This window comes from Hyperolius riggenbachi, chromosome 11, assembly GCF_040937935.1.
Source record: "Hyperolius riggenbachi isolate aHypRig1 chromosome 11, aHypRig1.pri, whole genome shotgun sequence".
In the NCBI taxonomy this organism is placed as follows: Eukaryota; Metazoa; Chordata; class Amphibia; order Anura; family Hyperoliidae; genus Hyperolius; species Hyperolius riggenbachi.
Genome location: NC_090656.1, coordinates 214,374,378 through 214,391,568, shown reverse-complemented (window position 1 = coordinate 214,391,568; position 17,191 = coordinate 214,374,378). Strand labels below are relative to the sequence as shown.

General features: G+C 45.0%; 1 protein-coding gene across 2 annotated transcripts in view; it reads right to left on the bottom strand.

Annotated features, from left to right (window-relative positions):
• ZDHHC13 (zinc finger DHHC-type palmitoyltransferase 13) overlaps positions 1–17,191 on the bottom strand; it is a 71,337-nt gene that overhangs the window by 6,066 nt on the left and 48,080 nt on the right. For both annotated transcript variants that reach the window (XM_068260261.1, XM_068260262.1), the window contains 8 exons: positions 14,920–15,045; positions 14,300–14,433; positions 12,220–12,320; positions 7,798–7,922; positions 6,582–6,644; positions 4,431–4,524; positions 3,899–3,982; positions 733–890 (listed from right to left, as the gene is read on the bottom strand). In XM_068260261.1, the coding sequence (XP_068116362.1) occupies positions 733–890; positions 3,899–3,982; positions 4,431–4,524; positions 6,582–6,644; positions 7,798–7,922; positions 12,220–12,320; positions 14,300–14,433; positions 14,920–15,045 (885 nt within the window). The remainder of the gene's footprint in view (positions 1–732; positions 891–3,898; positions 3,983–4,430; positions 4,525–6,581; positions 6,645–7,797; positions 7,923–12,219; positions 12,321–14,299; positions 14,434–14,919; positions 15,046–17,191) is intronic.

The window sequence follows — 17,191 nt, the reverse complement described above, 5'->3', positions numbered from 1 at the left end:
GTCAGGTCCTCAACTTATTCCAGGTTTAACTTCACGTAGCCATACTGGGGGGGACATGTGCAGATTTCCAACGAGAAGCGACCATTATTCTAGCTGCATTCATTAGATGTTTCGATAAAGATTTTTTTTTATAGTTCCCCATTCTGGGGGGTGAATTATGCAGTAGATAATAGGTGGGATCATTGGAAGACTCCACACCAGTGATCTGAGATAAAGCTTTGACCGCATCTCAATGTGGTGCAAGAGCCAGGCAACTCCAGGGAGCAGTGATGAGTTCCACAAACATGTAAGATTTTACTTGTATTATTACAAGTTATTATCCAAGTGAATGATTGGGTAGCCTCAAACTGGACACTCAAGTGATCTAGAAGAGATTGGACACTTTTAAAGATGATCTGAAAAGCTCAACACTGGCGGGTAGCTTATGTTCACTTTAATCGGTGGAAACCCAGTATATCTGACATTAAAATCTAGCATTTCCTGGTATTTCACCTTTAAAGCTCAAGCCCCTCCCCATCATGATGCTGGTCCGCTGTATAAATGAAGGCTTGTGCGCTTAGCCTTCTGGGTAGTGACATCCTCCCCATCATCAAAGCAGGACATGTACACAGAGATAGTTTGAACAGACCACACATATACCGAAGCATCAAAACAGACAGGATGACCACACGCTCAGCCAGGATAGGCTGGGTAAAATAAACCGATAACAGTACTATTGCTGGTTTATGTTACCTGGAAGAGCTGCATTAGAAGCATGAGGGAGGACCAGATGGTGACGGAACAAACCAGGAAGAAGATATACAGGACCCACGGAGAGCACGATATGATCTCCATCACAAACCCCCAGGCGCCATCCTTCTGTATACTGGTGGAGCACTCCCTGACCCAGACTGCATGGAAGGCAAAATACCACAGGTTAGCCTGAAAGGGTTAATGTACACATAGAGAGTATTTATTTTATATAATGTGGAAACCCTTTAAAGAAAACCTGTAATGAAAAAAAACCCTCAGGGGTATACTTACCTCGGGAGGCCTCTGGATCCTAACGAGGCTTACCTAACCCTCCGGTTTCCCAGCAATCCAGCCTGGCACCCCCCGAACAGCGGCAAGGTAAATATTTACAGACTGATCCAGCACAGGCTCACGAGTGGCTCTTTATTCGGGTTAAGGCGGAAATAGCCGAATCTGATCAAATCAGCTCTACTGCGCAGGTGTGAGGCCTTTGCGTCTGTGCAGTAGAGCGGGCACAATCGGGTTTGGCTATTTCTGCCTTACCGAACGAAAAGCTGCTAGTGAGTCTGCGGAGGATCGTGGTAGGTAAATATTGCTTGCGCTGTCTTGTCAGCCTTTGTCGAGGAGCTTTCGGGGGAGCCATCGCTGGATTCCCCCAAGCTACAGAGGACGGTGAAACCTCATTAGGACCCTGAGGCTTCCCGCTCCTGAGGTAAGTAACCCCCAGAGGGTTTTCTTTTTTTCGTTACAGGGTCTCTCTAATGCAAAGCTCAAGGATTGGAGGGTATCAGCAGCAGCAACCCACCCACCGCCAGTAAATCAAAGCTCTGATACTCCGCCCCTACAGCAGCAAGACTGCAGCGGCCATCTTTATCCAAAGTGTTCTGAAGTTTTTCAGCCACAGAGCTGCGGAACACTTTAGAAAAAAGCCATAAAAGAAGGAGGGGCAGAATCAGAAGCCTCACTCTACACATATTTTAAGAGGAACTGTAGTGAAAATAATGTAGCTGCTTGTTTTCTTACAATATTCATTTATAAATTACTCAGAGTTTGCCCATCGTAAAATATCTCCTTTCCTTACATTCTGAAATTTATCACAGGCGGTGACATCTTTTGTCCGGTCAGGTGCAGCTCTGCGGAATGCTGGTTTCTGAGAATTCTGAAGCCAGTGAAAATAATGCATGTTTGCCCAGAATGATCTGGGAGGAGATTTCAGCATAGCTAAACAGCCTGGGCTGTGACATCATGGAGGGTGGGGCAACATACTGATATACAGCAATCTATAGTTCTAGTAAGTGTTTCTGATGCCAAAACCAGGAAAATAACCATAAAATTGTGTATCCTGAATAATTTACTGCATTCTTCTCTATAAGCCACTACAGTGCCTCTTCAAACACAGGTTCACTAGAAAATGCATACGGACAATTAGAAATTTCATGGCTAAAAAGGTGGACACACACCATACAATTTTTTTTTACATTTAAAGGATTACAATCATTTTTTTTGATTGATTGTAACATTAAAAAAATTTGACCAATGTTCAATTTTTCACGACTTATGAAGAAAAAAAATGACTGAAAACTGTGAAAATTGCTTGGGTGTAAGAAATACAAAAGTTTGCTTTCTTCAAACAGAAAGAATTTGCGATAATTCAGGTAGGAGTGAGCTTGAGATGTCTCCCACAATTCATCACTGCTAAATATATGCAAATTAACCATTGTTGCCCATGGAAGCTAAACACACCTCCAGAACCGCTGGAATGCAATGATGCGTCAGCTTGTTAATTTGTACAGAGCCATAATAATCCAACATGCATACAGACTGTTTCGGATTGGCTGATCCTCCTCAGTGCATGGCATGGATTCATTTGGCTCTATGGAGTAGGGCTTGAAACACCGAGAGGTACAGACTAACCTAGCAAGCTCATGGTGACCCAGAACTCATTGGAGTGTGTGAGGGGCTACAATGATCCTAAAAGTCCCCTTACTAAAATGCTATGGAAAACAAAAGTTTGCTTTCTTAAAAAAGAATTTGCGATAATTCAGGTTGGAGTGAGCTTGAGATGTCTCCCACAATGCATCACTGCTGAATATATGCAAATTAACCAGTGTTGCTGATTTGCATATATTCAGCAATGATGCACTAGGAGACATCTCAAGCTCACTCCAACCTGAATTATCGCAAATTCTTTCTGTTTTAAGAAAGCAAACTTTTGTTTTCCATAGCATTTTAGTAAGGGGTCTTTTAGGACCATTCTAGCCCCTTACACACTCCTAGGAGTTCTGGTTCACCCTGAGCTTGCAGGTTAGTCTATATTAAGAAATTGACAAGATACCCTACACCTTTCAATTTTCATAAAAACTGATCAGAAAAATTCACCATTCCCAATCAACTTATATCAAAAGAAAAAAAAATGGGGAAATCCGGTTGGATCTCGATTTAAAAAAAAACAAAACAAAACAAAACAAAAAACTTGATTTCTTAGGAAATCTGATTGAATTTATCGAATTGCCGTAAAATCAGATCATTTTATTGTATCGTGTGTGGCCACCTTAACACTCATTCTTCTTTTTCATCTTGTCCACAGTCTGTTGACTGGATAGTGTAAGGCCTCGTTCACATCTCTTCGACGCAGACGGCCATGCGATCAGAACGCAACGCGCATGATCGCACGCCATCTGCGCCGCTACGCGCTGCGCTGCCGATCCAATCCATTGACCGTGATGGGATCAGCTCTGCGCTTGCGGTCAAAATGCAGGCAGCAGTACGCAAGCGCATCATAGCGCATCGTACTGCTGCGCAGTGCAGTAGATGTAAACGGCAGAAGGGCAGTCTATGCCCTTCTGCCGTTCTTGCGTTTCACCACATCATACCCGCTTCCAAATGCGCATGGAAGCGCATATGATGTGAACGAGGCCTAACTGCCTTTGACACAGGAGACCCAGGTTTAAGGCCTCTTGCACACTATATGCGATTCAGATTTGTGATTTTACATGCAATTCCAATTTTGAATCAGTCTTGCATGCTGCGTTTTTTTCTGTGTTCTTCTCGAGTTGATAGCATCCCAGCTCATTGATTGAAAGAGGATGCAAACAGATGAAAAAATCTATACAATTTACAAAGCGAAGTGCAAAATAAAAAAATCTAAACAAAAACAGCAACTTACATATAGAAGAGGCGTAGATCATCCAATGGCCAAAAAATGCCATAGCGCAGAGGAAGAGCAGAAAATAGTGGTGGTTTCCAGCACCTGAAAAGTACAAATAACATAAGTTTGACAATTATTGAAAGCAAGAATAAAGCAAACAACTTCAACAGCTGCCTGCTGCATCCTCCATAGGCTTCCGATGTGTGTCACCTGACCTGCTTCGGGTCACGTGATGCATCAAGAGCCGTGCAAAGGATGCAATAAAGCTGCCGGCAGGAAGTGAAGAGGACTGGGGGCCGGAGCTCTGGTAAGTGGTGTCCAGGGGAGGGGAGGGGAGGGGGGGGGTGGTGGTGGTGTGTGTGTGTGTGTGTGGGGGGGGGGGGGGGGGGGGGTTAGTGCTAAATTTAGGCACCGGTTGTTTGGACTCTCAAGCAATCGGAAATTACACATATCTGGCACCTAGCAATCCCTGCTTGTGCTGGCCTGGATAACAGAGACCATATAATATACACAGAAGTTCTTGCTACTTATGTCAGTCACATAATCTCACCAATACAATGTCCGGTCCATATACAGTGCTGGTCAAACCTGGCCACACAGGAACCGCAGGAGTGGCAGTGCATAGACCTCAGCGGTTTCTTCACCTGGGAAGGCATACAGTGTAACTACAATGCTTCCAACACATACATGGACACAGCCAATACTTTATATCGCTTATATAATGTATGCATGCAAGTTGAAATCAGTCATAATGAAATCAAATGCAACTTTAACATAAACCAATAAACTGTATCATAGGTGAAAATAATGAAAATAAACAAACTGGATACTTACCCAAGAAGAGGGAAGCCTTTGGATCCTGCACCAGCCTCCCACCTCTACCTGACATCTCCCCCCCCCCCCCGATACTGCACAAGCCTCCCACTTCTACCTGACATCTCCCCCCCCCCCCCCCCCCCCAATCCTGCAGAAGCCTCCCACTTCCTCCTCACCTGAAACACCCGAACTGGCTCTCGGGCAAATTGCTGATGTTGCTGAAACCCAAGAGAAGCTGAAGACGTGTGACACTTCCGCTGCCACCATGGCAACAGGGAAGTGAGCCCTCTGCTGTGCATGCGCACTGTCCCAGTTTGAAACATATCGTATGGCTCTCACGGAATTACATTTTAAAATATGAGGCAATTATGGCTCTCTCAGCCAAAAAGTTCTCTGACCCCTGCTTTAGATCCTGCACAAGCCTCCCACTTCATTCTGACTTGGGGGTAAAACGTAAGTCGGCTGCCAGCAGCATTGGCAATCCTCCTCCCTCCAAAAACAGAAAGTGGCACCAACCTATAAGCAAGCAATGTGTCTGTACAGTACCAAACTGGCACCTGAGGAACTGGATCCTGATCCTTGCAGGCAACCACAATTGCGCATACCCAGCGCTCCCCCCCCCCCCCCCCCGGATTATAATTGAAATAAAGGATATTTTTACGACAGTGGGAACAACAAATTTATTCCATTATTGGATACTCTCTAAACCAGTGGTCCTCAAACTACGGCCTACGGGCCGAATGTGGCCTCTGGGGCTTTTTTTACTGGCCCCCCACACACAAAGTATTACATATAGATGCGGTCAGCTACATCTTTAAATATTGGTGGTCTGCATATAGAATAGCACAGGGCTGTGGAGTCGGTACAAAAATCATCCGACTCTTCTTTTTATGAAACCACCGACTCCAGGTACTCAAAATTGCTTAGTCTAATTTTTACAAAGGGTATGGATTTGGTTCAAAAATCATCCGACTCCTCAGTTTACTTAACCTTCCTGGCGGTAAGCCTGAGCTGAGCTCGGGCTATGCCGCGCAGGAGGATATCTCAGCCTCTATTGGGGCGATTCGCACCATTCAAAGTGCTGTACGCGCAGCTAGCACTTTGCTAGCCGCACGTACAACGCAGCGGCGGAAGAGGCCCCCCCCCCCCCCCGCCAGAGCCCTGCGCTGCCCGGACCAATGAGTTCCAGGCAGCACTACAGGCTGGATCGGAGGCGTCTGACGTCAGCTGACGTCATTCCGATCGTCGCCATGGCGACAGGAGAAGCCAAACGGGAACACGTTTTATACGCGTTCCCCTGTTTACTATTGATGCCGGCAACGATTGCACTAGAGGGACACATGCACCCTCTAGTGGTGTTTCATGTAGCTACCACTCTGGTAGCTTTACATGAAACAAATTTTTATTTTTTTTAAATGGATTTCTGCCTAATTGGCAGAAAAAATTAACCGCCAGGAGGGTTAAACCACTGTCTCCAACTCCAGGTACCCAAAATTGCTCTGACTCCTCGACTCCCGACTCCACAGCCCCAGGAATATCAGTGCTGGCACCACCTATCCGCATGGAAGCCAGAAAGCAGTAATTTGCTGGTTTCCAATCAAATTCCACATCAGGTGACACTGCTGTCCAATTGGACTGCAGCTTGTCACCCCTGGGTATGCTTCATTGTCTGGCCTGCAAAGCCTTCTACATCATTTTATGCATACTCCGGACCCCCAGTTGTCTGAAGTATGTTGACCCGGTCCTCTACCCAAAATGTTTGGGGACCCCTGATCTAAACCGATAACTAGAGGAAAACAAAACCAGCATACAGTCACAGCATAAATGCTTAATAGTGCCAGTTTAGGTTTAATAACAAGCTCGGAGATACTGAGGTGGAACATACCAGGCAAGAGCTACAGAACAGCCGGACATCCAGACACCCAGCCTCCGCCAGCGTGATGATTGTCTGAAAACACAAATCAAAGTCACAGTGGATCCTTCAGAAACTTTTTTCCCCTGTAAACTTATAAAAGAGGATCTGTAGAAAAAATAACATAATGAATAGAATTTTTTTTTTACAATATTAATTTATAATTTAGTCAGTGTTTGCCCATTGTAAAATCTTTCCTCTCCCACTTTCTGAAATTTATTACAGGTGGCAACATCTTTAGTACAGGCAGGTGCAGCACTGTGGAATGTTCCTGTAAAGCTAGTAGAAAATATCTCTGGTCTACCAAAAGGCTTGCATGATAAACAGCCTAGGCTAAGCCTCAGTAGGAGGGTGGGCTACATACCAAAACACAGCAATAGATAGCTATAGGAAGTGTTCCTGATACTGAAACCAGAATATTTTACATAAAATTGGGTATCCTGAATACATTTACTGCATCCTAATATATGTCATTACAGTTCCTCTTTATAAGAGATGAGCAGGACCGCCAGGAGGAAATAAATATGGCAGCCTCCATATCCCTCTCGCTTCAGTTTCCCTTTAAAGTGCCACTAAAGTGAAAAAAAATCCCCAAACTTATATCATGAAATGTGTAGAATAGATAAATTAATAGAACATTAGTAGCAAAGAAGAGAGTCTCATATTTTTATTTTCCGGTAGCTTTTTTTTATAACATTGGCTCATTCTCTAATATTTGCAGTTACAAACTACACTCTGCCTTTTAAATTATGAAACAAGCAGAGATAATGACCCTTTGAACTCCTCTGCAGTAAAACCCTATCTGAAGTTGTCTTTCACTGTTTCTTTGATGTATAAGGGCTTCAGAAAATAGCATTGCTCTCTGACTAAAGAGTCAGATATCTTTATCAGTTGGAGAGCTCAGAGAAGCTCTTTTGCATAGATAACAAGTGAAGTTTTTTTACTCTTCCTGTACTGGAAACAATATGAGAAGTCTTGCAGGTGTGAGGAGATGATTCTAGCGTAGGACAGAAGAAGGTTGTATGCAGCAGAGCGGAGGTTTCAGTTGGGGAAGGGAGCTCTGTAATACTTGTGGCGTCTGTACAACACCGAGATCACCATTGCTTCTGCTCTTTGGCAAATCTGATCTCTGTATTCTGGTGCTCAAAGGAATAAAAATCAGAGAGGTGTTTATTTTTCCCCGACTTACCTGCTTTCTCTCTTCCTCAGAGGTTTTGATGAACCCGGGGTCTGTCCTCCATGTTTTGTAGAAATAATACAAAAGCAGGAAGATGCTCAGTACAAATGGAACCTGGACAGTCGCTTGGGCCAAATGTGAGGAACGAGAAGAGTTAAAGAAAACCTGAACATTAAAAGACAAAATAAACATACACAAGTCATACTTACCTCCTGTGTAGTCTACTCCTCAATCTATTTTTCCTCTCCTGCACCCTGTTTGTCCACTGTGATCAATGGAATTCTCCGTCCTCCATTTTGAAAATGGCTATTACCCCATAACAGCTTTCTGGTCAGCACACAGTTAAACTGTAACATCGCCCACTTGAGCCATAGGGAAACATTGACACATCAGTTCTCCTCTCAGCTGTAACTGACAGCAACTGATATATAACTGACAGCAACTGATATATTTCAGTTCTGACAAAATGTTGTCAGAACTGGAAGGGATCACTGTAAGAAGAAAATGGTGAGCTTCTGAGAGGAACTGATGGCAAGGTAACTATGTAATGTTCATTTGAAGTTACCTCATGTGTTTATTTTAAATAATTTTGCTCAGTACAGGTTCTCTTTAAGGATAAAAAGTTTGATAATAAATACAACTAGTATGTGCATTAGGGATGATCCCAATTTCCAGCAGAAAGTCATAAACACAATAACTAAAAACCACAAGCACAAAAGACAACCCGTTTTAGAGCCTTATTCTCGTCCTTAGACAGGTCAGTAATACTGTGGGTAAAGGGAACCAGAGACGAAGCACCCTCATGTATTTTACCATATATATCAATGGGAACATGACAGTAAACACCTACCCTGCTCTCTGTTTCATTCGTCTCTGCTAAATCTGCCTGTTAGCAGCCCTGATAAGAATCCCCGACTGAGCATTCAGTCTAGCTTTCACCGGAATGATTATAGCTGAGTCAGTCTTCTGTGATGTCTTTTCAAGCCCAAGTCTGCCCCCTTGTGGCTCTGCTTTGCTGCTTCAAGGATAAATAGCAGCAAATCAGAGCCACAAGGGGGCAGGCTTGGGCTTGAAAAGACATCACAGAAGACTGACTCAGCTATAATCATTCCGGGAAAAGATAGAGACTGAATGCTCAGTCGGGGATTCTAATCAGGGCTGATAACAGGCAGATTAAGCAGTGAAGAATGAAACAGAGAGCAGGGTAGGCGTTTGCTGTCATGTTCCCATTAATATATATGGTAAAATACAAGAGGGTGCTTCGTCTCTGGTTATTTTAAATAGCGCAAGCAGCCTCCTGTTAATCTTTGCTATCACATCAGCGCGCCTTAAAGAGGAACTCCAGTGAAAATAATGTAGTAAAAAAAAAAGTACTTTATTTTTACCATAATTATGTATAAATGATTTAGTCAGTGTTTGCTCATTGTAAAATCTTTCCTCTCCTCGATTTACATTCTGACATTTATTACATGGTGACATTTTTACTTTGGGCAGGTTATGTAGCTGCTCCTAGCTGTTTTGGCAGTTAGAGACAGCTGTAAACAGCTATTTCCTGTCTGTGAACCTTGTTACATTGTAACAAACTGCCAAAAGTACCGTGGTCCCAGAGCTTCTTGTGGGAGGGGTTTCAGCACAAAATTAGTCATACAGCGCCCCCTGATGGTCTGTTTGTGAAAAGCATTATATTTCTCATGTAAAAGGGTGTATCAGCTACTGATTGGGATAAAGTTCAATTCTAGGTTGGAGTTTCTCTTTAATGTTAAAGCCCATGCTTGACTTCTCAAGCAACCGGCATTAAAAAAAAATAACACTCACCTCCCTTCACCGGATTCCCCGCACAGTGGAGTACAGCAGAAACTGCTTACAAATTCTCCGACACCGTCCTTGTCACTTTTCGCAGCTCCTGGCTGCTTTGCCGTGTCCTCCTTGCATGGTCCCAATGCATCATGTGACCAGATGCGGGTTAGGCGACATGCCAGGGAGCCGTAAGAGGATGCCGCAAACTGCAAGACATGAAAAGGACTCCGCCAGAGGTTTCATAAGCATTTTCTACTGCACACTACTGTGCAGTCAGTTAGGGATGCCCCAATTGTCTTCCGCCAGGCATGCCGGTTGAGACTGCCAGTTGTCTGCATTCCGGTTAACTGGCAGGGTCGGTTCTCTCATGAAGCAAGGTGAAACATTTGCATCAGACGCAGAGATTTCAGGGGCAGCATTTTTGTACTGTGTGTACCTTCCTGAGGAGGAACGGAGTGGCAGAGGGTGAGCAGTTTGTTTGTCACAGACTCACAGCCATCCTGTGCGATTGTGTCGAGCTGCAGCATGTCATGCGAGAACATTAAATGCAGCAGAGTAAATTGTCGGGTGCTGTGCGATCATTCCAAATCGGGGTGGGGTGCATCCTCACAAGTTTGGCTTAGGAAGCAAAAAGTCTATAACCAGCCCTGTTAACCCGGAATCTACTGTATTCAATAAAAATGATGGCTTGCACAGAAAAATCTGAATTTTTATTTTCCCTATTCAACTGAAAAAAAATCTAATTTCCCATTCTTATCGCTATAACTTGAGTGAATGATTTTTCTAAAGAATTTCTCTGAAAATTGAATGGTGTAGTGTAGATTGTCAATTTCCTGATTTATACGGTTATTTTAGCTGAAAAAAAAAAAAAATCAGTTTAACTGACCTGGAGCTTCTTACAGCCCCTGGAGTCATACATTGCTCACGCCATCCTTCCCTCAAGCGAGCAGCGGCAACCCCCTCAGAGCTGGCAGGTCACAGGACAGTCGCATGCGCAGCCCCGAGCCGCACATACCCCGATTACGCTACCGTTGCAGGAAGCACTCTGTGCATACGCAGTAGCAATTTTCCTGTACTGCGTAATGCACAGAACGCTGTTGTGCACAGGGACGCAATGAGGAAACGCATGGCCAGCCAGAGTTGCGGGGGTTGTGGAAGGACGGAGCGCACACAGGATGACTCCAGGGGGCTGCAAAAAGCCATAAGTTAAAGAGGACCTCCAGAGCAAAAATGAAAAACCTGCAGCCTGTTAGTAAAGGAAAGTTATATTTACCCGAGAAGCCTCGTCTCACGATGCCGTCCCGAAGTCCCTGCATCACCCGACTCCCGGCACCTGGCCCCGCCTCCACTCTCTCCGCAGAGAAAAATGCCAAGCTATTCACTACAGTAACTTTCCTTTACTTGCAGGCTGCCGGACTTTCATTTTCACTCTGAAGCTCCTCTTTAAAATGGATAATTTTTTTTTTTTTTAGATTTTTGAAAGACCAAATCAATTTCTTAAGTTTTCAATCTTTTTTTTTCATAAGTGGGAGAAATATTATGGTCAGAGTTTTAAACGGCTACAAATCGTTCTGGAAAAAAATTAATGAGAATTCTCAAATTGAAAAGAAATATATGAAAAAAAAAAATGTATCACCTTTACACTATAGCCAATGAGATATGGCTTGCATGAAAACTTTACGCAGCTTGGAAAGGGGACAATTAAATGAACTTCCTGTCGATTCAAAGTAGCATACAAATTGCTTGCAACATGAATTATTAATGATAATATTATAATTGGGAGCGTGTCTTTTTAATAAATGGAAGAAAGACTAGAAAACCATAAAGTCCCTTTTGGTGTGATCCACTTCACCCCAGACAACTCACTATATTCATAGAAAGGACCATCGGGTGTATAAAGCACAAAGTCGCTCAATTCTTGCGGTACAAAAATATCAAAACATCTATTGACACAAGTACAAAAAATTCATTTTAAAAAAGAGGAAGTCTCTGTAAGGTGCTCCTCATTGGATAGTCACAGGAATATGCAATAATAGCAAGAGCTTAAATATTCAACAATATATTAGCGGTATATAAATTGGCAACGACACGCTCGTTTCGGGCATGAAATGCCCTTCGTCAGGCCACTGTATAAGCAATTTCTATATATCCTGTTGGCGACATATGGCAGGAGCAAGAGACCAAAACAGCATCTGGCTTAGCAGACGCATATCACACGATCCTGACGGCAGGTATATAAAGAACCATGCGGCTAGAAGCACTCCTGCTTCTAGCCGCATGGTTCTTCATATACCTGCCATATGTCGCCAACAGGATATATAGAAATTGCTTATACAGTGGCCTGACGAAGGGCATTTCATGCCCGAAACGAGCGTGTCGTTGCCAATTTATATACCGCTAATCGATATATTGTTGAATATTTAAGCTCTTGCTATTATTGCATATTCCTGCGACTATCCAATGAGGAGCACCTTACAGAGACTTCCTCTTTTTTAAAATGAATTTTTGTACTTGTGTCAATAAAGATGTTTTGATATTTTTGTACCACAAGAATTGAGAGACTTTGTGCTTTATACACCCGATGGTCCTTTCTATGAATATAGTAACATGAATTATTAGACACACTAGAAAGGATATAAGGAAGGAAAAGGATGAACCAGGTCATAAACATCCAGAACACCGAGCTGACAAGGAGGATTGCAGGAAAGTGCTTCTGGCTGGTCGGTCCCACAAATCGCCTGAGGAAAGAAAACAAAGGAGAGGCCCAAATTTAAGTGTCAACAGTACAAACCATTAACCCTTTAGCAGCCAATTTATTTTGTGGCGTGCAAGTGCTTCAGGCTTATTTACTTTAGCACTTTTTTTCTTATGGGTTACATTTCCTTTGTTTCTAATTAGTACTGCTGTAATGTGTATTTATGGCCACTTGTCACTAGGGGGCAGTGTGAGTTAATGACAGAGGACTTCTGCTTTCAGTTTCTATATTTTCTGCTAGCAGAGAGAGATCAAAGCATTCCAAGAATGTACAGCACAACGAGTTCTGCCGACTGAGGTCAAAAGCAGGGCACTTATCTCGAGTTTAGCAAGATATTTCTATTGAAATTGCTAATGGGTTAAGAGGACAACTTCAAGAAGAGTCATTGGATTGAGAATTAAGTAGGGAAACTTTTTTAAAATGGTTTGTACTTCAAAACAACAGTATAATTACTGGGTGAGAAAACCTTCAAAAGCCAGAGGGGGAAGGGTAGGGACCACTTCCACCCCTTCTAGCAGTACTGCCATCCACCTCCCAAATGCAAAGCAGCGTAGTGGAGCACAGGCCATGTACCTGCTCCTGCGCTGGGCTGTTTCTTCTGTATAGCCTCGGAGCTATACAGTGCTGTGTGTCAGCGGGTGGCTGCAGAAGAGCGTGAAAGACCCTGCACTGGAGCAGGTAATCAGCTGGTGCTCCAATGAGCTGGTTTGTGTTGGGTGAGAAAGGCTGGATTTATACTTTGTGTGTCCCTAGGCCAAGTATCTTGTGGTTCCCCATTTACAGCAGCGCCCCTCCCATTTCATGTGAATCATTCCATGTATTCAGCCCCAGTTTCATAAACCGCTCCCTTGAGCATCCCTTTTTCATGTGTTGCTTCTTATTTAAGTCTTCTCTTTCATATGTAGCAACCCCTCCTTCATGCCCAGGTGCCCCTTGGGCTGCAGCCGCCAGAGGACTGAGCCTTTGTGGCCTTTCCAGAAATCCAGCCCTGTGAATGAGCTGTCAGTCTGGGGTAGAAGTGCCTGTTTTTTTGATAGGGGGTTGGAGGTGGAGAAGCAGGTCACACTTTTACTGATATACTGCCAGGCCTGGATTTACCTCACAGGAGCCTATAGGCACAAATGTCTTTGCACCTTAGATTTCACCCTCCATTAACCTCCACCCCCCCCCCCCACTAAACTGCACCACAACTGGGTTGGCTATCCCAGCTGTCACTTCTCCCTTACTTTCCTTGCCTGTCTTAAGTAGCTACCGGTGCCCCTTAGATAGCCAGATGTACCCTTAATATTAAGTAGCTAGAGGTGCCCCTGACTGAAGGGAGATCTCATCAGTGGTGTGCCGAGAGCAGAGTTATTAACTTCTCATTACACTCTCACCAGGACTCTGCATAGGGAAGGAGGAAAAGAGGCACTCAGGGAGGGAAGTGAGCCGCCGTTACAACATCAGGCGCCTGTAGGCAAGTGCCTACAGTGCCTTATGGTAAATCCATCCCTATATACTGCCCAAACTTGTGACTGAGGAGGAGAAGGCATGGGGGGTGATATGCCACACTTGTTGGGGTGAAAAATAACCTGGCCACACTTATTCTGGAGGGGAAATTCATGTTGGTCACACCTGTAGGGGGAGGGGAACAATATACTGGCCACACTTGTTACATGGGTAGGGAAAAGGTGGCTGAGCTTGTTATGAGGAGGAAGGAGGGGGGGGGGGGGGGGAGTTATGTGGAGTAGGGGGGGGGGGGAGGAGGCTACACATGGTATAGTGGGGCAGAGTGATTATGTCACCTGCACTTGTTATATGACCCGGGAGGTCTACAGGTGGCAATGAAATACTGAGAAAAGATCCAGTGGCATAAGTAACTGTAGGCAGTTGTACTCCAGACAACACGAGAAGCAGCCCAAATTTCACATTTTTAGAAGAAGGTGTTGTCCACAAACTATTCAAGAAACAATAAAGACCAACCTGGCCAGGAACTGAGATCCGATTGTCAGCAGGGCGAGCAGCGTCCCCTTTAGCAGCCAGGAGTCGGTGTGCAAGTTCAGGATGTACCCGATGCCCCCCAGGAGGAGAACGCAGAGCACCGCCACCAGCAAGGTCTGCCAGGAAACAAAGATATGACTAGGTAAGGACTCATGACCACAAGGGTCAACACAAATCTCTTCTTCACGTCTGCTGCAACTCGTCAGGGCTGAAATTCTAATGCTCATGCTAGACGGCAGTCATCATAAAACGAGCGATCCCCAACTACTGTGACGAGTGAATGACCTTGGTGCACATCTGAATTCAGTGAGGTCATAACAATGGTTTTCTGATTGGATCGTTACCAGAAGTGCAAAAATGAGGAGCCAGAAGTGAGAGATTTGCAATCTGCGATCCCATTCACTGATCTCCAGGCTAATGGGCGGTGGTTAGAACTCTCATGGGAGCGAGTGGCGGCTGTTTACAGTGACGGACGTATATCTATGCTACTGTGCGGGAACTGTGGGGCATAGATATAATACTGCGAATGGCATAAGTGGTTAAGCTTGGTGATCTTGATCATTTCAAACAGATAACCCCACATCAATTACAGCCTCACTGACCTCGTACTTCCTTAGAACCTTTAAGACTCGGGAGTTCCGGCTGGCTCTGGTTTTGGCCTCGCTTGCCAGAATATGGAGGATGATGCGATTTCGGCTTTGCTGAGCAAGCTCAAGAGGGGTCTCTCCCTGCGGAAAGTCACAGTAAATGTACACATGAGATGACAGCTTATAGTTTAAATGTACAAGGAGTTCAATGCAAACCTTAAGCGAAATGTACATGCCTAAACTAAAGCAAACCTTAACAACGGATAAACAATTGTATATCAAAAGTCCTAATTCTCAATAGGATTTTCCTGGAATCTTATTTTGGACTTGCAGGTTGAAAAACTTCCCTCGTGAACTCGAAACAGTCACAACGTTAAATTTAGTCTTTTAATGTTTATTCAGCTCCCATACAGACAAATCTTGGACTTAAAGAGGACTCCAATGAAAATAATGTAATAAAAAAGTGCTTCATTTTTACAATAATTATGTATAAATGATTTAGTCAGAGTTTGCCCATTGTCAAATCCTTCCTCTCAGATTTAGATTCTGTCATTTATCACATGGTGACATTTTTACTGCTGGCAGGTGATGTCACTGGAAGTAGCTGCCGCTTGGTTCGTTTGGCAGTTGGAAACAGCTGTAAACAGCTATTTCCCCACAATGCAACGAGGTTCACAGACAGAAAACTGCCAGGACCATGATCCTCAGTTTCCTGTGGGAGGGGTGTCACCACAATATCAGCCATACAGAGCCCCCTTGATGATCCGTTTGTGAAAGGGAAAAGATTTCTCATGGGAAAGGGGGTATCAGCTACTGATTGGGATGAAGTTCAATTCTTGGTTACGGTTTCTCTTTAACTTTATCTATTTCCTGCACTCAGATGTTGTTTTCTCAGCCTTGCATGACTTATTAACTATAATTAGTTATGAGTGAGAATTACCTCTGACTGCAGCAGCCCTGGATTCTTAAAGGGTACCTGAAGTGAGAGGTATATGGAAGTTGACATATTCATTTCCTTTTAAGCAATACTAGTTACCTGGCTGATCCTCTGCCTTTAAAACTTTTAGCCCTTCATTATCTAAAGATTAGCTGCGTGCTTGTTTCTGGTGTACACACCTGACTTGCCTCCTCCAGAGCCTTCCCCCGCCCACCTCGAGACCGCTCCAGCGCTGGACCTTTCTGGGAATTTACGACCGTACTCCCATATGTGAAGGAGCGTGGCAGCCCTGAGTCATCCTGAGCAGTGCGGCCATACTTATTGACAAACAGGAGCGCAGCCTCGCGCACCACTTGACAAGCTCATCGGAGAGGTTGGGGGGGGGGGGGGGGGGGGTGCCAGCGCTGCATTGGTGGAGGCGAGGGGGATGGCGTAAGCCTCTAGATTATCCAAGGCTTTCCTCTACTGAGCTAAATATCAAAATGGGGCATTTCCAGTCCCACCCTCTCCCGACAGGTATACTTTAAGGAGCGCAAACATAGATTAACCACTTGAGGACCCACCCTTTACCCCCCCTTAAGGACCAGCGCTGTTTGAAGGGATCTGTGCTGGGTGGGCTCTGCAGCCCCCAGCACAGATCAGAGGGCACGCAGAGCGATCAGATCGCCCCCCTTTTTTCCCCCCTATGGGGATGATGTGCAGGGGGGGTCTGATCGCTCCTGCGTGCAGGCTAGTTGCGGGGGGGGGGCACCTCAAAGCCCCCCTCCGCGGCGACATTCTCCCCCTCCCTCTCCTACCTCTCCCTCCCGGTGATCCGGGCTGCACAGGACGCTATCCGTCCTGTGCAGCCAGTGACAGGACGTCCCCTGTCACATGGAGGCGATCCCCGGCCGCTGATTGGCCGGGGATCGCCGATCTGCCTTACGGCGCTGCTGCGCAGCAGCGCCGTACAATGTAAACAAAGCGGATTATTTCCGCTTGTGTTTACATTTAGCCTGCGAGCCGCCATCGGCGGCCCGCAGGCTATTCACGGAGCCCCCCGCCGTGATTTGACAGGAAGCAGCCGCTCACGCGAGCGGCTGCTTCCTAATTAATCAGCCTGCAGCTGGCGACGCAGTACTGCGTCGCTGGTCCTGCAGCTGCCACTTTGCCGACGCGCGGTATGAGTGCGCGGTCGGCAAGTGGTTAAAATCAGCACTGGCACTAATGTAGGTGGCGGTGCTGAGTCTCTTTTTCCCAACCATTAGGCTCAATATATACCTGATGAAGCAGGAGTATCGGTCTGTGAAACACATTATGGAAATAAGAGTTTTGCCTTCTTAAGGATATTGTGGTTGTTTGGAGGCAAGT